The sequence below is a fragment of the Aethalodelphis obliquidens genome, unplaced genomic scaffold (assembly GCF_003676395.1).
Source record: "Aethalodelphis obliquidens isolate GAN/ISIS:26980383/991018 unplaced genomic scaffold, ASM367639v1 scaffold1, whole genome shotgun sequence".
Taxonomy (NCBI): Eukaryota; Metazoa; Chordata; class Mammalia; order Artiodactyla; family Delphinidae; genus Aethalodelphis; species Aethalodelphis obliquidens.
The window spans coordinates 82,466,003-82,489,875 of record NW_020837945.1 but is presented as its reverse complement, the minus strand read 5'-3'; the positions used below and the strand labels follow the sequence as shown (position 1 = coordinate 82,489,875).

Below are 23,873 nucleotides of genomic sequence, written 5' to 3'. Positions count from 1 at the left end.
TCTGCCCATGCAGGCCTGGAGAGATGGAGGTGTCCCAGCTCTCCTTATCTGGCCTGGCTTTTAGTTCCTATCCCTCCACCTGCCCTCCTTTCATGTCTGTTCTGTTGCCAGGTGGTCAACTTCCTGCCCCAGGCTGTTGTAGCCAGTACTCAGATGCCCTCCAGCCTGTCGGCCTCTTGATCAGGAACCATTCCCGTGGGAACCATGGTGCCAACATCCGGTGAGGACGGGCCCTCTGTTACCTGCTGGCCCGGCTGCCTCTGCTATCAGGCCCAAGAACAAAGGAGACTGTACCTGCCGCCAGACAGGCTGTGTTTGTCCAGGGCGAGGCCTACCCTGGCACAGATGCTGGGCAAACAGGAGTGTCGGCCTCACGGATCTGCCTTACAACGAGCAGGGCTTCAGCTGGGAGGTGTTGCTACTGCCAGGCCACCTGCCGAAATATTACCCTGCCCTGCTGCAACCAGCGCCCCAGGGCAGAGGGGGCTCTAGGGCAAGCTGACCTATCTCTTGAGCCTCAGGCTTTCTAGCTCTACAATGCGGGAGTTGCACAAGATGATCTCCAAGATCCCTTTTGTGGTCTAGAACCTTGAATGATGTTGCTGGGAGTCTCTAGGGCTTAAGAAGAGATCGAAGGCAGAAGTTCCTGGGGATGGGGGGGTGGGGGGGTGTGGAATCTGGGAATCTCATGGCATCCTCCTCCCCCCACCCCCACCCCAGCCCCAGGTACCCATGCATACCTCTGGCCGGGAGGCTTGAGCTCTCTAGAGCAGCAATGTCTTTGAGCAATGGATCCATGACCTCATTTACACTAATGGAGCTTTTAGCACCACATCTAGGGTACTTCATGGTCAGAGGATTAAGAGTGACCATCTTGCTTCCAAGGCCACCTAGAATCTGATCTCTCACACTCTCTGTCCTCAGAATCTTAGGGTAGCTGGGGAAGGTTCAGAGGGACCATGGAGGGATGTTTCTCCAGTTAGGACAGTAAGAGGCTGCATGGTGATAGTGACTCTTGAACTTCGATGTGCATCAGAATCACCTGGAATGCTTATTTGAAATGCAGAATCCTGGGCCCCATACCCCAGAGATTCTGAGTCCCAACATCCAAGATGGGTGGGTGGCTCAGACTTCTTAGTTTTTAACAAGAACCTAGGTGATCCTTAGGTCTCTGATTAAGTAGAATGAGTGAGTCTAAAAGCTATACAATCGTTGATTCAAATCCCACCCTGCCACTTATGAGCACTGTGACTTGAGGCAAGTCACTAAGCCTTTCTAGATGTCAGTTTTGTTTGTAAAATGAGGCTATAATAACTTCTACTTCTTAATAAACAAGACTTTTTTTCAGAGTGTTTATTGCACTTTGCAAATGTTTGTTGAGCAAATGGGGTACAAGTCCATTTGCCCAATCCAGAAACCTGGGAGTTCTTCTTGATGTCTCTATCTGCCCCATACCTCTCAACCACCCAATCACAAATCCTGTGACTCTACCTCCTAAAATATCTTTTTTAAAAAAATAAATTTATTTATTTATTTTTGGCTGCGAAGGGTCTTTGTTGCCGCACACAGGCTTTCTCTAGTTGCCGTGAGCGGGGGCTACTGTTTGTTGTGGTGTGTGGGCTTCTCATTGTGGTGGCTTCTCTTGTTGCAGAGCACAGGCTCTAGGCGCGCAGGCTTCAGTAGTTGCAGCACGTGGGCTCAGTAGTTGTGGCGCACGGGCTTAGTTGCTCCGCGGCACGTAGGATCTTCCTGGACCAGGGCTCGAACCTGTGTCCCCTGCATTGGTAGGTGGATTCTTAGCCACTGCGCCACTAGGGAAGCCCTCCTAAAATATCTTCTTTTCTTTTTTTTTTTTTTTTTTGTGTTACGTGGGCCTCTCACTGTTGTGGCCTCTCCCGTTGCGGAGCACAGGCTCCGGACACGCAGGCCCAGTGGCCATGGCTCACAGGCCCAGCCGCTCCGCGGCATGTGGGATCTTCCCAGACCGGGGCACGAACCCGTGTCCCCTGCATCGGCAGGCAGACTCTCAACCACTGCGCCACCAGGGAAGCCCCCTAAAATATCTTAGACCTGCCCACTTCTCTCCATCCCCGCAGCCACCACCCTAGTCCAAGTCACCATCTTCCTCTGCCTGACCACTGCACAGCTTCCTCTCTAATCTCCCCGTTTCCACCCTTTCCTCCTCCCATTCTTCTTTCCCAGAGAAGCCATGTTAATCTGATAAAGTAATGGCTCTGCTTCAAACCCTAGCTCTCAGGGAGGCCTTTTTTTAAAAAATTTTTATTGGAGTATGGTTGATTTACAATGTTGTGTTAGTTTCTGCTGTACAGCAAAGTGAATCTGTTATACATATACATATATCCACTCTTTTTAAGATCCTTTTCCTATGTAGGCAATTACAGAGTATTGAGTAGAGTTCCCTATGCTATACAGTAGGTCCTTATTATCTATTTCATATATAGTAGTGTGTATATGTCAATCCCAACCCTCCCCCCCTCACCCCAGGAAGGCCTTATGAATCTAAAAAAAAATTCCTCTGGTCCCCCACACCGATTTCCAAGCTTCCTTTTGGCCCCCCTCAGCCTCCAACTCTACGCTTAAGATATTCTGAACTTCTTTCGGCTTCCTCCGATAAATGTTTCTCTTGCCCCTGGGACTTCACACAGTTTGCTCTGCCTGAAACTGCCCCCGCCAAACACACATCCTTCACCTACTACTCATCTTTCACATTTCAGCTTGAATGTCATTTCCTCAGGGCCAGACATAGCCGTCCCTCTCACATGTGCTCCAGCAACTCTGTCCTTCCTCCATAATAATAAGATACACTCTGCTGTGATAACTTCATGCCTGCTTCCATCGCTAAACTAGCTCCAAGAGAACACGAACCTCTGTCTTATCCATTGTTGTATCGCCAGAAGTTGCTAGAGTCTTTGACTCAAAGAATGATGAAATACACAGGTGAATGAATGAATAAATAAACAAGCGAGAAGGCCCTCGTTGCAGGATGCGTCGCGGAGGACGCCCACCTGGTATTGCCTAAGCCGAGTTTCGTTAGTGTCAGGACGTGCTTGGAAACACAGCCACATGGCGGCGGCCCTGGGCACGTACAGACCACACGGGGGCGCCCCCGGCTCGTTGTACGTGGATGGCACCTCGCCGGACACAGGTTCGGTTACTAAACGCCAGTGGGGGACAGGAGGCGGGCTTCTCCCTCTGACGGACAGTATCGCTCCGCCCAATCTGATTCATCTTTTCCTTGGCCCCGCCCACCCCAGTCCTCAGAGAACGAAGGTGGGCGTGATGGAGCCGCCGCCAACTGAACTCCGGCAGAGTGCTCTCGAGGCCGAACCAGCGCGCCTGGCGGTCTGTGAGTGGGTGGAGGATGGCTAAGGGTGGGGCCTCAGAGATGACAGGCAGGCGGCCGGCCCCACCCCTCTCGCCCAGAGCGGCCGCGCCAGCGCTGGGGACAGCAGAAGTGAGTACGTGAGCGGCGCAGCAAGAACCCAGCTCGGACCCCGGACGGCGCGCGCACCCGGAGTCCCCGATCCGAGTCGGACCCGCAGCAGACCTCTGGATTATTGTGCACACCGAACTACCACCACTTGCGCACTCCCTCCCCGGCCCGCCCCCCCGAGTCCACTGGTTCCGAGCTCTCCAAGCGCCCCGGATCCTCCAGGACCGGTCCGTCCAGATTCCCCTGGGACCGACCTGCCCGCATCCCTCAGCATCGCCCGGCTCAGGGCGCCGCCTCGGTCCCGGAGCCGCCTGCCTGGATTGCACCCTCTCCTTGCCTGGATCTCGTAGGACCACCGTGCGCGAGCCTTCTTCGGAGCCCGCCGAGCGGACCCTCCCGCGGGTGCCCGCAGCCCCGCCGGCGCGGCCCGGCGCGGCTCGGCTCGGCTCCCGGAGCCCGCCCCGGCCATGGCCCGAGCCCGCCCGCCGCCGCCGCCGCCGCCGCCGCCGCCGCCGGGGCTCCTGCCGCTGCTCTCTCCGCTGCTGCTGCTGCCCCTGCTGCTGCCCTCCGGCTGCCGGGCGCTGGAAGGTGAGCGGCGTCGGGGGGTGCGTCCAAGGGTTAAGGTGTCCGGGGTCGCCCGAGCGTGGGCCGGGGAGGGTCTGCGGTGTTGGTCCGATGAGGGCTGGGCGCACTTCAGAGGAAGCTCGGTCACCCGCGCCCTTTCCAGGGTCCGGAGGATGGGGTGGGGAGGACGCTCTCGGCGCCGCCTCGGAGGCTCCAGCTACCTCTGTGGCAGGCAGTCCGCCGGTTGCGAGATCGCGGGCAGCTCAACTCGGGAGAGCGTCCCCGAAAGTCATGGCCCGGCCGTGAGCTTCTGAGGGAGTACCCCGCACTCAGGGCAGAGGAGCGGGGCGCCGGGCACCTTCTGGAGGCAAGGAAGTGTGGGCGACCCACCAGGCGAGGCGGGGGCTCTGAAGCTGATGCGGGGCTGTGGAGGGTGGAGGCGAAGCGGGACTCCCCAGGTTGAGGGGCGGCGTTGGTTCGGAACCCCTTGGAGTGATCAGTGAGAGTGTGAGTGCATGCACCCCGCTTTGTCAGGGAATGGCTGCGGGGATGGAGAGGCGGGGGGCCTGTTATTGTTTACGGTTTACGAGCGCCAACTATCCACGAGGTGCTGTGTTCACCGGGCATTACACGCGGCTCTGCGGCACCCCCTCTGCCTTCTAGCAGGACACCCCGTGTGCTGGGGTCTCCACCGAACCCCTGAGGTTCCGGGGCTTGTCCCAGGTAGTGCCGGAGCCGGTGCCTTACGCATTAGCCGGTGGGAAAAGGCCGGGCTTCTCTCGATGGGTTCTGTGAAACCTGCCGAGACTGCTCCAACTTCCAAACGACTGTGGTTGGATGGACAGCCCAAGTGTTTTTGGCCCCGGTGGGAGAGTTCACACACATCCACTTGACACAAGCCTGAGGGGACAGAGGCACTGACACTGGTTAAACAATAGACATACAGACAGATGCAGACACAAACGCACAGTTCCCAAAATTTTTGGAGCCATTAAATGAGGGAAAATAAACCTTCCTTAAGGTGGAGGGAAGGACACCACAGAAATTTGGGGGAAATTGGGATTATAGGCAGTACTTATATTTGGTATCTTTAACGAATCCGGTCACTTTCTTAGTTTGAGAACAAACATATGAATTCCATGCGACTTGGTTTGTTCATATGTTCGTAATCGGTAAACTTGAAGGTTGGAAGGAAAAAAGAACAGAGTTCGGAGAGAAAGGCATTCTCTGGTTCTTTCTCATTTTCTCCAGGGGGAAAAACACATTCTTCTGAACGTCTTTTCTCTCTGAGCCCATTGGTGCTGACAGACTGATTCACACGGTGGACGCAGGCAAATCCAGACAGACACACCGAGGTCGCGCCCACGCTTGTGCACGCTCTCCCACATGTGTGTGATAGAATCACAGGCGTGAGAAACCGGTGCGGGGCTTTGTTGTTGATTGCCTCAAGGGTGTGAGCCAGGGAGCCTGCTGGAGTTCCCAGGTCTGTGTCTTAGCCCGGGAGAGGCGACACAGGCACACGCACTTACAGGACTGTGTGTGCCAGGCCCCAGAGCCCTTGTTGTGGGGCGTGGTGGGTGCTGATTCGGAGAGTGGAGTGGGGGCGTGGTTTGGGTCAGGTGAGCAAGGGGTACCTGAAAAGGCTCACCCCTTCTTTCCTCCCTGCCTTCTTCCTCTTTCCTTTCCTTTCGTCCTCCTTTTCACCCCTCACAATCTGCTGGTCCCTCTAGACCCCAGCTGGCAGGCCCTAGCTGGGAGCTGGCATCCAGGCCTCCAAGCCCAGGACCCAAAGGGCTGACCAGGAGGCAAAGGCCTGATGAGCTGTAGCAGCCCAGGAAAGAGAGGACAGTGGGACCACTGCCCCTACTCTGTCCCCTCCTCCCTCAGGCTGTGAAGTGGGATCTGGGGCTATTCCCTGGCTGGGTGGGTGGTGGCTGGGAGGCCAGGCCAGTGTGCCCCTAGGAAGGTAGCAGTGCCTCCCAAGTGTGGCTTTCACGAGTTCCTTCACTTTTGCCATATATGAGAACTTAGGGTCTTCCGCTGGCGTGAGAATGAAAGGAAAAAGAGAGATGACGCCTCAGGGTGCTGACCCCAGCCCAGTGGTCTACCTAACCACACTCCTGCTCTCCCTCACTGTGAGATGGGATAGTAGTCGAACCCACTATGAGATGGGATAGTGGTTGAACCCATCTCCTAGGGCTGTTATGAAGATTGAATCCTTAATGTGTGTCAAGTGCTTAGCACAGCCATTGTTATTCAAGGATTAACTGTTATTATTATTACCCTAGGGTCTGCTCCTTGGGGAGCGCCAGAAAGTGAAACTGGTGTGTACCCTTGCCCTGCTGGAGGGAGCTTAGAGGACGCAATAATGGGAGGAGGAAAAGTTCGTCTGGGGAGGAAGTTGTCCCCCCACCTCCATCTTTTTCCAGCTTTGGGAGGGAAAGGATGGGATGGGAAGAGAGCTGGGTCAGGAGACAGCTGTCCTTGACTCCTGCCTGTACCCCATCCCTATTCTGGAGCTCCAATGGCGGGATGGGTGGACCTGGGGGTCCTGGGCTGTGGCCAGAGGACAGGGCTGGGTGGGACGCCCAGCACTGAAGCTCTCTTCAGCCCCCCAAGCTTTATGGGTGGAGGATCTCACTCGGTTGCTCCACCCAGCCTTCCCTTTGGTTTTGCCAGGATTTGGTTTGCCCTTGGCTTTAGGGAGCCTTTAGGCTCTTGGCCTCTGAGGTCATTACATTTAGGCCCAGGGTCCTTGAGCTGTGGGCGCTGTCCCTCATGGTCTCATTGATTAGATGCTGTCTAGCACCTGGTGGTTCTTCCTCCCTATATACTTGGGGTTCATGAAGATTCTGCATCCAAATATCTCCTAAGTTTTCCATGAGGATGGAGCCAGGGTCCTGGCTTATCCTCCTCGGTGGAAGCAACACCTCTCTCCTTGCCCTCTGATTGATTTCCACCTGCGCGCGCGCACACGCACACACACACACACACACGCACACGCACACACACGCACACACACACACACACACACACACACACACATTGCCCTCGATTTTACCCTCACTCACAGGGAAACAGGGCCACCTTGTTGCTCACTCTGCTTTCAGGTAATGTCCCCCAGTCCCCCAAGCCAAGACCATTCTCCCCTTCAGGACCATGAACCAGGGAGTGGGGTCCAGTAGGTGAGCGGACCAGGAACAGGGCGTGGGATAGGAAGGATGTCTGGACCATAGGGTCCTTATACCTCAGATGGGGTGAGGAGGTCCCTGCTGGGAAGAGACTCTTTTGAGAAAAAAGAAACAGTTACCAGATGTAAGAGGGGGGACTGGACAGCCTTCTCCCAGGCAAGCCCTGTAGCTGAGCTGCTGCTGTAGTGGAAGCAGGCCCTGGCGGGGGACAGGCAGTGTGTGACCCATCTCTTTCTCAGAGGCAGCACCAGTGACCACCGAGTAGGTGGCAGCTGAGAGGGGACAGCGGGCTGGGGTTTCTGTGGCTTCCTCACTTGTTCGAGTGGCCTCTGGCTCTCCAGCCCCCCCGCCCCGCCCGTTTGTCTTCAGCTGGCACCTCAGAGCTGCGACAAGGGACAGCAGCAGGGATTGGGGGGAACCAGTTTGTCCGTCACTGTCTTCCCTTTAACCAGAACTGCTGCCACCGCCGCCGCTGTGGCCTCAGCAGCAGCGAGCTAACCCAAAGCTGCTGTGGGCAAGGCCTCCGCCACCCGCCTTACACTAATTAAACAGCATGAAGAGGCTGAATCACCAGGCCTGCATGGTTTGAAAATTGTAGCCCTGCCTGTTGTGCTGAGTCAAACTGGTTTGTCGGGATTGGGCAGCTGGGAGTGGGGGGAGGGAGACTGGATACATCTGGGCACCTGATGGGGTGGGAGAGGCCCCCTGCCCCAAGGGCTGGCCCTGGCACCGGGTCTCCTGTTGCCTCTCCGCCCCCAGACTCCTGGTCAGACCCGCTGTGGCTGGGCTCCCAGGGAAGGGCTCCAAAGCTAGCTGTTCATCCGTCCTTCTGGCTGCTGGCAGGGCCACAACTGGGGTGGGGGCTGTGGGGGGCTGTGGATGAGCACTGAGGCATTTGGGCTCCTGTCCTGTGCTTCTTCCTCCCTCTCAGGTTTATTTAATTATAAATCTCCGTGATCTGAGGGGAAGAATGAAAACCAAAATGTGTTCTGTTCTGGGATGCTCCCCTCTCCTCCATCCCAGACTGGAGGCCCTCGGGGCCATGGCAGGGGGCGGGTGGTGGCCCTCCAGGTCCCATGGCAGGGTCTGCCTAAGACCCCTTTCTCCCCGGGCTGACCACCCGGAGTGTGCAGGTTGGTACACGCGTGTACACACACCGACACGCAGGGGAGGAGAAGGATGGGAGAAGATGGGACAGATCCCTTGGATTGGTTGGCTGAGGTAGGGACCCCAGGCGGAAGAGGGGGACCAACTCCGAAGTGACCGGGAGTTTCCTCCCTCTCTTTGCAGGCAGGGTTCCAGGGTGTGCCTTCTCGCCCGCACCCTGCCCCTCTGTCCACCTGCCCCTGCACGCGCTGCTGGCCCAGCCCAGGAGCGTGACCTTTCCCACCACCTCAGCGTCCTCGGTCTGGAGTTTGGGCCGGTGGGTTTCTTGCTCCTGTCTCTAGATTTGTTTGATTCTCTGGTCTCACTGGCATGCCTGTTCCCAGGGTGGGGTGCTCTGTGTGACTTGAGGCTTGGGGTCGCTGTGGGGTCTGGCAGCTCCATAAAGTTGTGTGTCCCTGGCCCTTCACTAGGGCAGGTGGCAGGCTCCCAGCACCAGGGCAGCCCAGTGAGGCCCTCAGACACAGGCTGGGTGCCCACGATGTTCTCCTCCTGCTGGGCCCACAACTTACGTGTTGCCTGAAGCTCCTGAGGCTAAATGCCCTCATCGTGCCACCCCCTCCCCAAGGGCTCAGTGCTGGGGATGGTGGCATTGTGCTGGCCGGGAAGTGGCCTGCTGCTTGGGAAAGGGCTGCACCTGGGGAGGCTGCACCCAGCCACACCCAGAATCATCTTCACGCCCCTGCCCCACCCCTAGCCTCGTGACCTGTGACAGCTCCTGCCTGGGTCAGGGCCACGGGAAGCTGGTCTGGGGCTTGTTCCTTCCCTGAGCCTCTGGCCGAGGCTGCCCCAGTACCTTTGCTTTCTCAGCAGACAGTGCCCTCTCCCAACTCTTCCTCCACCCCACTTGAAAACTCACCTCATAGAAAGATCGTGCTTGTAGCGTGTGTGTGGGTGTGTGGGTGTGGGTGTGGGTGTGAGATGTGCATGGAGGATGCACCTCTGAGGCTTTACACAACCTCTAGATATTGATACTTATACTGTGTCTGCATGCTCCTGTGGAATGTTTTGGTGCAAATGGGCATCTGTGCATGTGCAGCTGATGCTAGTTGTGTGTGACTGTGTAAGAGCATGTCACCGTGTCTGTACAGAGAAACTGGTGTTTGTGTTTGTACTTGACTACACTCAAGACTGTGACTTGTGGTTGGCAATAGTGTGCAGTTGGGTGTGTAGGGAGAACGCACTATTGAATGCACGTGCCCTCACGTATGCATATGTCTCAGGAAATCCGCACATCTGAGGGCTGTGAGAGTGAGTCTTTGCCTAAGGCAAGCCCAGTCTGTGTGTAGGAAAGACTCATTGTATACGAATGTCTCAGGAAGACTGATCTGCTTGTACCATATGTATCCGTGTGTCCATCAAAGACAGACTGTAGCTGTGTGTGAAGCCGTGTGTGTGTTTGCGGGTGGCTGTGGCTTTGTGTGTTTTTGTCCACCATACGTGTGACTTGTCGCTGCTTGGCCCCGGTGGCGGGAACGAGCCCAGCCACTGAGAACTGGGTGATGTGTGTGCGTCTGTGTGTGCACAGGCCGGGGCCACACGGCTGCTGCCACGTGGCTGTTCCCCGCGGCCCTGTGAAACCTGAAAGGGGTGCTGCTTTCCTTCTGAGCATTGAAGCCCCAGTCCCAGAACATCCCAGAAAGGCCTGGTGGCCACTTCCCTGCTTGCTTCGTGGGTTGGTGGGGCTGTATCGGGGAGCAGCCACTTGGTGGGACAGAGGAGGGTGCGGGTGCAGTTGGCAGCTGGGGAGTGTGGAGATTGCTCCCTCATTCCTCTTTTGTCCCTGTCCCCTGTACCTGTATCCTTTACCCCCGCGTGTGTACCTACACACACACCCACACATGCCACACACATAGAAAGGGTGGGCTCTGTTGGGCTGGGTCTCTCCCCGCCCCACCCCCAGACAGATGGATACTGGGGACCACCCCCCATGTTCTTCCTGAGGCTGGGACCCAGGCACCTCAGGGTCTCCCTCTTGCTGAAGCGAGCAGGCCCCTCCCCTCCCCCAGAGAGCAAGCCCCCTCCCCACCAGGGTGACCGAGCCCTTCCTCAGGCACACATGACTCGAAATCTAAGTCCTCTCCTCATTAATGGGAAAAATGTGCCGAGATTGAGCGATGGCCAAGGCTGAGCGATGGCCGAGGGCCGATCCCCGCCCCCTCCCTCTCTTGCTCCCCAGAAATTAAGCAGAAACGAAGATCCTACCCCACCAAACCCCCCCCGCCCCCTCCCCCCACTCCTCTCCGAGCCGGCGCAGGGCTTGTTTTAAACTGCGGAGGAATCTGGCTGGAGGGGGGAGGGGCTGAATATTTGGGTTTAAACAGTTCCAGATGGGTTTGGCACTGGCTGAGCAGAAGGAAGTGAGGGAGATGGAGGAGGGAGGCAGCGCGAGGGAGCGGTGGGAGCCCTGGCCTGCTCGGCGGCGGGCGGCGGGCAGACAAGCAGGCGGACTGGCTGGGGGGAGGGGGTGCGCTTGGCTCCACGGCTCCCAGGGACAGCGGTACTCCGGGCCGCTGGCTAGCGAAGAGGCTACTTGGCAGCCTCCCTCTCTGTCTCTGTGTCTGTCTCCTGGGGCCTCCTTGTCTCTCCATCTCGCTGTCTTTTGTAGTCCACCGCCGGCCATCCCGGCTGTCTGGTCCTAGCCAGCCGGCTCAGCACATCCCTCCAGTTCAGTGCCGCCCACCATCCGCCTGCTCCGCCCGCCTGTCTCCCTCCTTGCCTGTTTCTGGGGCCCCTGCTTCTGCCCATCCCGTCTTCCCTCCCGTACCCCTCTACCCCCCTGCTAAATGTCTGTGTCTGTCTGTCTGCCAGAGGGGCCTGTCAGGCCACCGACGATGAAGCTGGGATAGCGCATCCTGCAGCCGGGCCCTCCAGGGACCAGCTGCTGCTGCAGGAAGACGAGGGAGCCTCACTCCCCAAAGTGAATGGCTGCTGCTCGCTGCTCCCTTTGCCTCACGTGAGGGCCTGGGGCCACAGCTGCCTCATCCCCCATCCTAGGCTCAGACCCAGACTGCAAGAAAGTGGCGAAGGCCGAAAGCCTGGAGCCTGTGGGGTTTGGGCCTTTCCCTTCCTGGATACCTCCAGCCTGCCCCATTGCTGACGTGGAGGCCTTCAGAAGTTCTGGGACGGCCCTGCCCCATTCCAGGTTGGAGTGGAGGGGAGAACTGCTGGCTGTCTTCCAGGCTATGGGAAAGGACTTGGGGCCTCTTTTCTGCTCCTAGGTCTAATGTTGGGGTCACACTGTCAGAGAGGAGAGTTTTCAAGCCAGGATCCAGGTTCCTAGGGGAGCAAGTTTAAGTCAGAAACATTAATAGGCGCCTCCTGTGGCCGAGCAAAAGGAAACAGATAAAAAAATTAGAAGCTCAGAAGAGGATCGGTGCTATGACAAAGCACCTGGCCCTGGATGCATAGAGGAAGGCGTCCAACCCTGACTTGGTGGTTCAGGGAAGGCTTCCTGGAGGAGACGACATCTTGGTTGGGACTTAGGGTATACACAGGAGCTTTCCAGGTGTTCTCTGTTCCCCCTTTACAGAGGGGCATATTGCAGTCAGAGGGCCCTGGTTAAGGGGTTAGTTGTGGAATCAGATAGACCTGAATTTGAGTCACCTTTCAACTTTTCACCTCAAGTCCTAACAGTTTTACCTTACGCCCTATATGTACTGTATCTGGGCATCAGTTTCCTCATCTGTAAAAGAGGTACGCCAACAGTACTTTTATCCAAGGATTGCAGGAAGAACTGAACTAGCTCTAGAGGAACTAGTCTGGGCCTTGGTGGCCCTCACCCCGTCCTCAAAGAGCATTCCTGTCCTGTCCTCCAGAGATGGTCTGTGGGAGGCTGGGTGAGAGTGGGCTCTGGCCTGTGACTGCTCTTCCCTTCCCCTGGGCGTGTGTGGAGCTGGGCCTTTGTGCTGGGAGTGGAGTCAGGGGAGGCCTGAGCAACAGGGTCTGAAGCACACGGCCCTTTGTTCCAGGATAAAGGCCCTGCCAGCCCCTTTGTGTGGAGATTAGCAGAGCCTGTAGGTGTGTGAACTGGCCCTGGCTTCTGCCTCATTAACCCAGACCTGGGGTCAGCAGCTGACACTCACTCCCAGCTGGCCGGACAAGACATCTTTGGGGCTATGACATCTCTGGGGGTGGCTGCAGGGTCTCCTCTGGGCCAGGGGAGCTGAGGGTTTGGGGAACTTGGGGATGGGGTGGGAGTACCTGGTGGGAATCAATGTCTGGTGTCCTGGCCTTTCCTGGGCAACCTCCTCTTTCTCTTCATCCTAAACTTGGCCCCTGACCTTTTTTCTCCTTTTGCTCCCCCAGAGACCCTCATGGATACAAAATGGGTGACATCTGAGTTGGCATGGACATCTCATCCAGAAAGTGGGGTAAGACTTCCCCCCCCATTTCTCCTGAGTGTTGGTTGCCAATTAACCCCTGCAGCAGGGCTCAAGAAGGGCTGCCTCTGCCCACTGCTTGTCAGTTCCCCCTCTTGCGGCATCCCCGTCCTCTTCATCTGTCACCTTCCTCCTTTGCCTGATGGTCCATTTCTGTGAGTGTTTTCATCTCTGACTCTTCAGCCTGCTTCTGTCCCCCCTCCGCCATACACACCACCTTTGGCTCATTCTCCCTTTGCCCACCCCCCAGCCTGTCTTCAGCCTATTTCCATCCCTCTCCTGCCTGACATCCCTTTGCATGTCTGTCCTGACCATCTCCCTCCTTCCTGGGTGCTTGGGAACAAGGAAACCTTGGTTCCAGATCTCTGACTTGCTGTGTGACCTTGAGCAAGACAGTTTGCCTTTCTGGGCCTCCATTTCTTGACTGTTACATTCCTGTAGTCCTGACGTCTCTAAAGTGTTCTAATTAGCCTCCCTAGATGTCCTTCACAACTACACTAAGTTCTGGAACACTGGATTTGGGTGATATTATAGGCCCTTAGTCACCAGACCTGACTCTGTGACCTTGGGCAAGTCCCTGCCTTTGTGAGTCTTGACTTCCTCTCCTCTGGAGTGGGGACAACAGATGTATTGGATAGGGTTTTTCCGTGAGATGTTACGGAAGAAGCTGAATGAACTTTCTGGCCAACCCAATACCTTATTAAGGAGCTGTGAAGGTTAAATGTGATGGTAATAGTGATAACCAAAGTTTACTGAATGCTTGCTCTATCTGTATCAGGCATTGGTGCAAGCCCATTACATATATTAAACTGATTTAATTCCTCACAGCCTCATTTACTTGCAATCAGTCCCACTTTATAGACAATGAAATTGAGGCATAAAGATAATAAACATTATAGCTAATTCTCACATAGTACTTACCAAGTGCCCCATTCTAAGTGCTGTAGTCATTTAAAGTCATTTATTCCTTATACATCTTCTTCTTACCATGTTACAGATGGGGAAGTGGGGGCACAGGGAGGTTAAGTGACTTACCCGTAGTCACACCACAAGCAGAGAACTGGGATTTGAACCCACGTAGTCTGTGTGCTCAACCGCTACACCATGGAAGCATCTCTGTGAAGTAAATACAGCAGATCTGGGCATGTGATAAGCACCCGGCAAATGCCGGTGCTTACTCTCTGTCTTTTTCACTTGCACAGTGGGAAGAGGTGAGCGGCTATGACGAGGCCATGAACCCCATCCGCACGTACCAGGTGTGTAACGTGCGCGAGTCAAGCCAGAACAACTGGCTTCGCACAGGGTTCATCTGGCGGCAGGACGTGCAGCGGGTCTACGTGGAGCTCAAGTTCACTGTGCGTGACTGCAACAGCATCCCCAACATCCCTGGCTCCTGCAAGGAGACCTTCAACCTCTTCTACTATGAGGCTGACAGCGACGTGGCCTCGGCCTCCTCCCCCTTCTGGATGGAGAACCCCTACGTGAAGGTGGACACCATCGCGCCCGATGAGAGCTTCTCGCGGCTCGATGCCGGCCGCGTCAACACCAAGGTGCGCAGCTTCGGGCCGCTCTCCAAGGCCGGCTTCTACTTGGCCTTCCAGGACCAGGGCGCCTGCATGTCGCTCATCTCTGTGCGTGCCTTCTACAAGAAGTGCGCATCCACCACCGCAGGCTTCGCGCTCTTCCCCGAGACCCTCACCGGGGCTGAGCCCACCTCACTGGTCATTGCCCCTGGCACCTGCATCGCCAACGCCGTGGAGGTGTCGGTACCCCTCAAGCTCTACTGCAACGGTGACGGGGAGTGGATGGTGCCTGTGGGTGCCTGCACCTGTGCCACCGGCCACGAGCCAGCCGCCAAGGAGTCCCAGTGCCGCCGTGAGTGGGGACTGGCCTGGGGAGGGTCTGGGACACAGCCGCCCGCTGCCCCCTACCCACCGCTTCCTACCTGCCAGACAGGGGGGTCTGGCCTTACGTCTGGGGCAGAGGGAGGAGAGGGAGGAGGGGTATCAGGTGCAGAAAACATGGTGCAAGGAGGGAGATGAGAGAAAGTGAGGAGAGACACCAGAATACCAGGAGAAAAAAATGAAACTAAAGAGAGAGGAAGGAAGGCATGGAGAATCCTTGACAAGGAGGCAGCTGAAGAACGTGCTCAGAGTCTCGGGAGGCCAGCAGAGACGCCCGTTTGTCCAGTGCCACGTTTACGTTTCACCCTGCAAGTATTAGGTGGGACCCAGAGCTGCAGGCACCTCGTGATTGGCCGATTAACCTGAGGGGTCTCATCTGCATCTTGAGAAGCAGTATTTATAGCACAGAGGTTAGGGGCCCAGTCTCTGAAGTCCTGAGTCCTGACTCTGCCACTTACCATCTGTGAGACCTTGGGCAAGTTATTTAACTCTTTGAACCCCGGTTTCCTCATGTGCAAAATGGGGACATTAATGGTGATTCCTTCGTGGAGTTGTAGTGGGGCTTAACTGAATCAGTGCATGGCAGCCCTTGGAACAGTGCCTGGGACGTGGGGAAGCACAGCACCGTGTAAGTGTTAGCTGTGACTCTTGGGAGCCCTGGGATGCACGGGGGACAAGGCTTGTTTGGTCCTGGTTTCACATACGAGGAGGTTAGGAGCCCTGTCTTGGGTGGCTTGCCGAGACTCATAAGACCTCACAGCGTGCTAGATTTTCCAGCTATAGCACCCGTTCATGAGAGGTTCTCTCATCTGAGGCTTACCACAACTTTGTAAGGTAGATTCCAGCTACGTCTCCTGTGGAGCCAATAAGAAGGCCCAGAGAGACTCTGCACTCTAGGCCTCATAGCTGGGAATGTGGGAGCTGGGACTGCAGCCTCACCCAGTGCTGTACCATGCAGGCCAAGGTGCTGAGGGCCTTGTCTTCTGTCCCCTCTGCCCTGTTCTCCCACCTGGCACTTGCAACCTGAAGCTACTAGGGGTGGGAGCTGGCTGTTAGCACAACCCTCTGTGCAAGGGGGCTGGAGGCCCAACCTGGCTGTGAGGTCCAGTGTCGGGTGCTGTTGTAGGAAGGTGAACAGTGCCTTGCCCTGCCCCTCTCCACTTCTCTATGGGAACCTGCCCCCAGACTTCCTCCTCCTAAGTGGAGAAAGGGGTGGGGGTGATGAGCCTGACAACCTGAAGAGCGGCTAACACTTTGCAGGTCCCTAGCAGGAAATGCACTATGGTTCCCATAGCAACCAGGCTGGCCTGGCCCCTGCCCCCTCTCCCACTGGCTCAAAAGAGCTGGGATGGAATATCACCTTAGTCGAGGGAGATTAAACCCCAGAAAAGGGCACAGACCCAACACCCCGGACAACCTCCCCAAAGGCAGTTGTATATGGGCAGGATGACCATATGCTTTAGTGTGTCCAGGGCAGTCCTGGTTTATGCCTGTCATGCTAACGTGATTATTACTAGTGCCCGCTTTCACTCTCAAAATAGTGCAGTTTGAATAATAAATTATACGGCCATCGTAGCTATGGGGACTCTCCAGAGCCAGGCCCAAATAGAGGCTCTGAAGGGGTGTGCAGGCCCCGAGCTCTGGGCTCCCTTTGGGGATTGGGGTTCCCCTCGTGGATGCTTTGAGGCCTCTGAACTCCAGGTGACCCCAGCCTTCCTGCCTGCTTTCTTTCTCTCCTTTTCTCACCCCTCCTCAGCACCCACCCCTGCCCCAGGGCAGAAAGGAGCTGCTGCCCTGCTCCTGGTTGGGTGGGGAGAGAGGCTGGCTGTGAAACTCAGAGGCCCCACCTCCTGGCTCTTCTGGGGCGTTCTTCAGGATCTTCAGGAATAATTATCCTCGAGCTTCAGGGAGGGGTGGGGGCGCCCCAGCAGAGTAGAGGCTGCTGCCAGCCCACTAATGGTCTCTTCCCGTCCCCCTCCCTCCTCTTCCTCCTCCCTCTCATCCCTGCCTCGACAAGTCCAGGCTGTCCGGGTGATGGAGCTGACGTCTTTGTCCGTGAGGCCCCAGAGTTGGGGGTTGGGGTCGGGGCAGGGGCGGGGAGGAGTCTGCTGACGTGGGATTTCCACGGGGCAAAAGGGCCTTTTGTAGCTGCAGCTGGACTTAGGCAGTACCAGCACGGCCCCCGCAGTCTGGGAGGTGGGGGACCGAGACCTGTGCTTGGGAAGGGCCAGATTCCCACAGAGGTGTGGCGGGTTGGTGTCTGCAGGGATAGAGGTGAGACGTCCATCCTCTTCTCCCCCGCAGCCTGTCCCCCTGGGAGCTACAAGGCAAAGCAGGGAGAGGGGCCCTGCCTGCCCTGCCCGCCCAACAGCCGCACCACCTCACCAGCCTCCAGCATCTGCACCTGCCACAGTAACTTCTACCGCGCAGACTCCGACTCTGCAGACAGTGCCTGTACCAGTGAGTGAACGCGCATCCTCATACTCTCCCACTCCAGGCCTTCCCTCTGCGGGCCAGCCCGGGGGTGCCTAAACAGTCTTTATGAATAGCTCCACTTTCCAGATAGGATAACTGAGGCTCAGGGGGGTTAGATGTTGTGTTCAACATGGCACAGGTAGGAAGTGACTGGCCCTGAGCCAGAATCCAGGTGAGCTGAAAGGCTTAGCCCTCGCACCAACATTTAATAAGCATTTGTTAGCTCCTCGTTGGGTATCAGAAACTGGCTAGGACCCTCTAGTCCATTACTCCTTCCTCTGTCTAGAACTGCTATTCTTTTGGCCCAACTCTAACCAGAGAGGGGACCTCACAACGCTGGGGCAGCCTGGTGTCCTGCTTTTTCCCTGCTTCAGCCTTTAGTGCCAGGAATTGCCAGGCGCCAGGGATGTGGAGGAAAAGATACAGTCACTGTTCTAGGAGCTTGCAACCTGGTGGGAGAAACAGATGTGGAAACAGATAATGACCATATAATGTGCTAAGTGCTGGGCTGGAGAGATGCCCAGGAATTGTTACAGGAATGCAGAGGACGGGAAGAGAATGAATCAAGGAAGGTTTCCAAGAGGAGGTGACCTCTCAAGTTGAGCCTTAAAGGCCAAATAAATAGGAGTGAAGAAGTGTAGGAAAGGTATTCCGCTTATTAAAGCAGAGGCAAAGGCAAGGAGGTAGGAAGCAGCTTGGAGTGTGCAGGAACTCTGGACAGACGGTGGTCCTAGGGCCCTAGCTCACTGTCCTCTCCTTCCACCTTTCCCACAGCGGTGCCGTCTCCGCCCCGGGGTGTGATCTCCAATGTGAATGAGACCTCGCTGACCCTCGAGTGGAGTGAGCCCCGGGACCTGGGTGGCCGGGATGACCTCCTGTACAACGTCATCTGCAAGAAGTGCCGTGGGGGCCTTGGGGCCGGGGGCACCGCGACCTGCTCACGCTGCGATGACAACGTGGACTTTGTGCCTCGGCAGCTGGGCCTCACAGAACGCCGGGTCCACATCAGCCATCTGTTGGCCCACACGCGCTACACCTTTGAGGTGCAGGCCGTCAACGGTGTCTCGGGCAAGAGCCCTTTGCCCCCCCGCTACGCGGCTGTGAATATCACCACCAACCAGGCTGGTGAGGAGGGCGCACAGGAGGGTAGGGCCTGGGCCGTCTTCCCCCACATAGAGCTGAGGTTGCCTGGGGCACAGACCATCGGGGGTCCCGTGGGAACTGGGTCCTTGGGAAGGGTGCCAGGGCCCATGATGAGCCCCCCGCTCTTCCCCTAGCCCCGTCTGAAGTGCCAACACTACACCTGCACAGCAGCTCAGGAAGCAGCCTGACCTTGTCCTGGGCGCCCCCAGAGCGGCCCAACGGAGTCATCCTGGACTACGAGATGAAGTACTTTGAGAAGGTCAGAGCCTCCAGGGGCAGGAGGAAGCCTTGGGACAAGAAGATTACCCCAGAGAGTGTCAGGGGCCCTTGAGAGCAAAGCCTTGGGTACTGAGTGGGGGGTGGGCAGGGGCTGATGGGCGTCAGGGCCCACTGAGACACAGCCTTCCTCCTGGTATTGCAGAGTGAGGGCATCGCCTCCACAGTGACCAGCCAGAAGAACTCCGTGCAGCTGGACGGGCTGCGGCCTAACGCCCGCTACGTGGTCCAGGTCCGCGCCCGCACCGTAGCTGGCTATGGGCAGTACAGCCACCCGGCTGAGTTTGAGACCACAAGTGAGAGAGGTACACACACCCCCCACACCTGTCCCTGCCCCTGTCCACACTTTCCACCCCACCATTCACCTGTCCCTCCCCGTCTCTAGGCTCTGGTGCCCAGCAGCTCCAGGAGCAGCTCCCCCTCATCGTGGGCTCTGCCACAGCTGGGCTTGTCTTCGTGGTAGCTGTTGTGGTCATTGCTGTCGTCTGCCTCAGGTACTCCCAGGCCCAGGGGCTGACTAGAGCTTCCCTTTAGTGCCCTAGAGCCCTCTCGCCACATAGGTGAACCATCACCCACGTCAGACCTAGAACCACAGCCTTCCCAGGCCCAGGCTATCCTTGTCAGAAAGGCTCTCTCCAGTCCATGCCTATGTCCTCATCCTGTCCCCTCCCTGTCCCCTGAATCTACTGGCAGATTCCCTCAGGGACCAAGTCCACTGAGCCTCTTGCCCGGAGACCCAGTGGCAGCTGTAGCCACTGACCATAGCACCAGGCACTGGGTAGTCCCCTATGCTCTCTGCCCCTCCTGTGAGCCCAAGGGTCCCCTGAAGGGAAGGAGCTGCGGACTTGTCTCATGCCTACCCTCCACCCCGCCCCTCCAGGAAGCAGCGGCACAGCTCTGATTCAGAGTATACGGAGAAGCTGCAGCAATACAGTGAGTTTGCTTCCTCATCCCAACCTCCCAAAGCTCCCTTCGTCCCTGCAGGGCTTGGAGACACCCCTTTCCCTGTCTGGGACTTTATTCCTTTAACTCCTACCCTGGCTGCCCCCTCCTGCTTCCAATTAAGTGCCACTTCCTGAGCCCCTACCTCACGCCCCCGCTAGCCCCAGAGATGAGTGAGATGTGACCCCTGTCCTCAGGGGTAGTCAGTCTTGTAAGAAAGACGACATAGGTATACACAGGAAACAATGAGAGAACAATTAAGTGTTAAGCCGGGTGTTCCTGGGACAGAGGGCAGTGAGAGTTCAGAAAAGAGGAAGGCTTCCTGGAGGACGTAGCCTTGGGCTGAGCTGAGCCAGGTGGGATAAGCAGGGTTTAGAGAGGTGGGGGAGAGCATTCCTGGCTAGAGGAGCCTCTGGAAGGTAGTGGGTGGGGTGGGGAGAGTGCCCGACAGGGGGGCCAGTGAGAAGGCTGGTTTGACAGCTGCTGGGAAGCGAGGCTGGGTGGTTGCGGCCAGTCCTTGGAGGGTCCTGAAAGGCAGGCAGAGGAGTTTGGACTTGACTGCACCACCGGTGATCTGAAAGGTTCTCAAGCTGGGGAGCAATACAGTGAAAGTATTGTCGTAGGAAGACAGGTGTGTGGGCTAGATTGGTGAGCAAAGTCTAGAGGCAGAGAGCCCAGCTGGGAGGCTATTGCAGTAGTCTGAGTGTTGATGGCCTAGACAAGGTCGGGGGCAATGGGAATGAGGAGAGGGACGGATCTGAAATAGGTTTTGACACGATGAGAGATGAGGGAGAAAGAAGAAGAATCCTAGGTGTCTAGCCGGCATGGTTACTAGTTCTCACCAAGAGGACAGTGGCGGGGTGGGGAGGGGCAAGTTCTGGCTTCAACAGAGGAATACGGAGCAGGTTTAGCAGAGAGGCTGGGAATGTGTTCCTGTCTGGGGGAAGAGCCTGGGGCAGTATCCCGGGTGGCAGAGTTCCCTCACTGTCCCCAGCTCAAGGATCTCACCCCCCTCACACCCACCTTTTCTTCCTTAGTTGCTCCTGGAATGAAGGTTTATATCGACCCTTTTACCTACGAAGACCCTAATGAGGCTGTGCGGGAGTTTGCCAAGGAGATCGATGTGTCCTGTGTCAAGATCGAGGAGGTGATTGGAGCTGGTGAGTCCCCTGGGGCACGGTGGGGAGGAGAGGCTGGTGGTGACCCCGAGGGAGGGCAGAGGTGGTTGGGTACAGAAATAGCTTACTATCTGTGCCCTGTGCCCTGCAGGGGAGTTCGGGGAAGTGTGCCGGGGTCGGCTAAAACAGCCTGGCCGCCGGGAAGTGTTTGTGGCCATCAAGACACTCAAGGTGGGCTACACAGAGAGGCAGCGGCGGGACTTCCTCAGCGAGGCCTCCATCATGGGTCAGTTTGACCATCCCAACATAATCCGGTTGGAGGGCGTGGTCACCAAAAGTCGGCCGGTCATGATCCTTACTGAGTTCATGGAGAACTGTGCCCTGGACTCCTTCCTCCGGGTAAGAGCCAGCCCCTGGCCCCTCCCCCTCTTCCTCCCCCCACCCCCCAGAGAGCTAGGTTGGGCAAACCACCCCCTCCCACAAGTCAGGCAGACCCTATTCAAGTCCAAATATTTACCGAGGTGGCATGGTGCAGGGAAAGAGCTGGGCCTTCAGAGCCAGAAAGACCAGAGTTCTCATCCGGACTCTGTCCGCCCCCTACTGCCTGTTCTGACCTCAGGCTTTACTTAACCTCTCTGAGTCTCAGCTGCCTTGGTTGTAAAATGAGAATGGTAAGTTATTTGGGTCCTCACAGGGGTTAACTGGGTTGATATATACAGATGCCGGCCGCATAGGAGGGCAGCTTCCTTACTCTCAGTGCACGATGGACATGGTCAGAGGGGTAGATGAGGCATGGTCTTGGAGGACTTGGAGAGGGTGGGCAGGCGGGCAGGCAGGAGGGTCTTGGGTGGGCCTGGGGCCAGGCAGGAGGCAATGGGCACCCCCTTGAGCCTGCTCGTTGCCTCCAGCTCAACGACGGACAGTTCACGGTCATCCAGCTGGTGGGCATGTTGCGGGGCATTGCTGCCGGCATGAAGTACCTGTCTGAGATGAACTACGTGCACCGAGACCTGGCTGCCCGCAACATCCTTGTCAACAGCAACCTGGTCTGCAAAGTCTCAGACTTTGGCCTCTCCCGCTTCCTGGAGGATGACCCCTCTGATCCTACCTACACCAGCTCCCTGGTACAGGAAGCCGCCGGGAGGGAGCCTGGGGGTGGGGCCAACCAGGCAGGGGCTCGGGGCTGGGGATCAGCCCGGAGACATAGGGTGAAGGGCGTGTGCCCCCCCCACCAGGGCGGGAAGATCCCCATTCGCTGGACCGCCCCAGAGGCCATAGCCTATCGGAAGTTCACCTCTGCTAGTGACGTCTGGAGCTATGGAATCGTCATGTGGGAGGTCATGAGCTATGGCGAGCGACCCTACTGGGACATGAGCAACCAGGATGTGAGTGGGGCCAGCCAGAGCGCTCGGGTGGGTGGGAACTGGCTGGGGAGCAGAGTGGTGGCTTACTCCAGGGTTCCCTGCTCTTGGCTCAGGTCATCAACGCCGTGGAGCAGGATTACCGGCTGCCCCCACCCATGGACTGCCCCACAGCACTGCACCAGCTCATGCTGGACTGCTGGGTGCGGGACCGGAACCTCAGGCCCAAATTCTCCCAGATCGTTAACACCCTGGACAAGCTCATCCGCAACGCCGCCAGCCTTAAGGTCATCGCCAGTGCCCAGTCTGGGTCAGTTCCTCTGCCTCTGCCCCTGCCCTGCTCCCGAGCCAGCAGCACTACCCCTGCTTCCCCTGACATCAGGACTCATCAAGTCCCTCTCTTCTCCCCACAGCATGTCACAGCCCCTCCTGGACCGCACGGTCCCAGACTACACGACCTTCACGACAGTTGGTGACTGGCTAGATGCCATCAAGATGGGGCGGTACAAGGAGAGCTTTGTCAGTGCGGGGTTTGCGTCCTTTGACCTGGTGGCCCAGATGACCGCAGAGTGAGTGTGCCTCCCATTTGGAGGGGCAGGGCTGGGGGCCCTGAGCTGGGCCCGGAGTGGTGGGCGGTCGGGGAGGGACTGACTGTGCCCTTGGCCCATCTGCAGAGACCTGCTCCGGATCGGGGTCACCTTGGCGGGCCACCAGAAGAAGATCCTCAGCAGTATCCAGGACATGCGGCTGCAGATGAACCAGACGCTGCCTGTGCAGGTCTGACACCCAGCTCCCACTGGACGGGTGCCCTCCAGGGACTGTGCAGGACTCTGACCAGCTGGCTGGACTTCGGGACTTCGGGATGTCTGGCCTTCGGCTGTGACCCAAAAGATGGAAGTCTGGGGAAGGCCCAAGCTAGGACTTCTCCTCCAGGCCTGTGCTCCCTCCGCAGGAAGTTTGCCCCAAACCTCTTCATATTGAAGATGGATTAGGAGAGGGGGTGATGACCCCTCCCAAGCCCCTCGGGGCCCCGGCCTTCCTGTTCTCCAGTGGGGGATCCCCACCACCTCAGACTTGGCTGTTCTTCAGTGCTGGAGGTCCTGGTGCGGTCAGGTGGGGAATACACCTGGGTTCCATAGGGCCCAGCCCTGGCAGGGGTCTGGACCCCCAGGTAGGCAGAGAGCAGTCCCTCCCTCAGGAACTGGAGGAGGGAACTCCGGGAATGGGGAAATGTGACACCCCCATCCCGAAGCCAGCTGGCCCCTCCAGTTTGCACAGGGACTTGTTCTGGGGGCTGAGGGCCCTGCCCCACCCCCGCCCTTGGTGCTGTCATAAAAGGGCAGGCAGGGGCAGGCTGAGGAGCAACCCCTTGCCCCCCAGAGACTGACTCTCAGAGCCAGAGGTCGGATGTGAGTGAGTGAGTGAGTGAGTGTGTGTGTGTGTGTGTGTGTGTGTGTGTACACGCACTGGCCTGCACAGAGAGTATGGGTGAGAGCTTGGCCCTCTGCCCTGCCGTGGGGCCAGCTGGGCCGTCAGCGAAATAAAGGCAATAAGATGATTCTTTTGCCCCTTCTCATTCGACCTCCCAAGGCAGGATTCCCTGATGCCCTCGAGTTCACAGTCCCTCAGCGCCAGCCCCTCAGAACTCCCAGGAGTCATTGGGAGGCCAGATGCAAGCCACTCCAAGTACCACTTCCCTTTTATGCTTCAGCCTTGCGGCATCTGACTTCTTGGAAGTGGGGAAGTAACAGTAGAGAGGAGACTACCCCAGAGCTCCTTCCTTCTAAGGCCCAGGCCTTCCCAGGGGCTGTCGGAGTCTGGAAGGTGTTTTACAGATGGTGTTTCACACCCATTGTCTCTGAGGGGGCTGGGGGTAGAGGGAGTTGGTCAGCTCCCAGG

The 23,873-nt window shown here is 57.3% G+C and overlaps 1 protein-coding gene across 2 annotated transcripts; it reads left to right on the top strand.

Annotated features, from left to right (window-relative positions):
- Positions 1-3,005: 3,005 nt before the first annotated feature.
- On the top strand, positions 3,006-23,532 carry EPHB3 (EPH receptor B3). Of its 2 annotated transcripts, none has more exons than XM_027109841.1 (16): positions 3,006-4,042; positions 12,682-12,746; positions 13,958-14,630; positions 16,964-17,119; positions 17,909-18,259; positions 18,412-18,536; positions 18,699-18,858; positions 18,939-19,047; positions 19,434-19,486; positions 20,533-20,655; positions 20,765-21,012; positions 21,522-21,737; positions 21,828-21,998; positions 22,091-22,284; positions 22,388-22,543; positions 22,649-23,168. In XM_027109841.1, the coding sequence occupies exons 1-16, from the start codon at positions 3,922-3,924 to the stop codon at positions 22,755-22,757; spliced, it is 3,030 nt and encodes a 1,009-aa protein (XP_026965642.1). In that variant the 5' UTR covers positions 3,006-3,921; the 3' UTR covers positions 22,758-23,168. The 2 variants fall into 2 exon arrangements, with proteins under 2 accessions (XP_026965642.1, XP_026965652.1); XM_027109851.1 differs by having other exon boundaries at positions 3,176-4,042; positions 21,849-21,998; positions 22,649-23,532.
- Positions 23,533-23,873: the final 341 nt, after the last annotated feature.

Coding starts and splice junctions, on each gene's coding strand:
- EPHB3 (XM_027109841.1), top strand. CDS start 3,922: ATGGCCCGAGCCCGCCCGCCGCCGCCGCCGCCGCCGCCGCCGCCGCCG. Junction 18,859..18,938: donor TGAGACCACAAGTGAGAGAG/GTACACACACCC, acceptor CCCCGTCTCTAG/GCTCTGGTGCCCAGCAGCTC. Junction 21,738..21,827: donor CTACCTACACCAGCTCCCTG/GTACAGGAAGCC, acceptor CATAGGGTGAAG/GGCGTGTGCCCCCCCCACCA.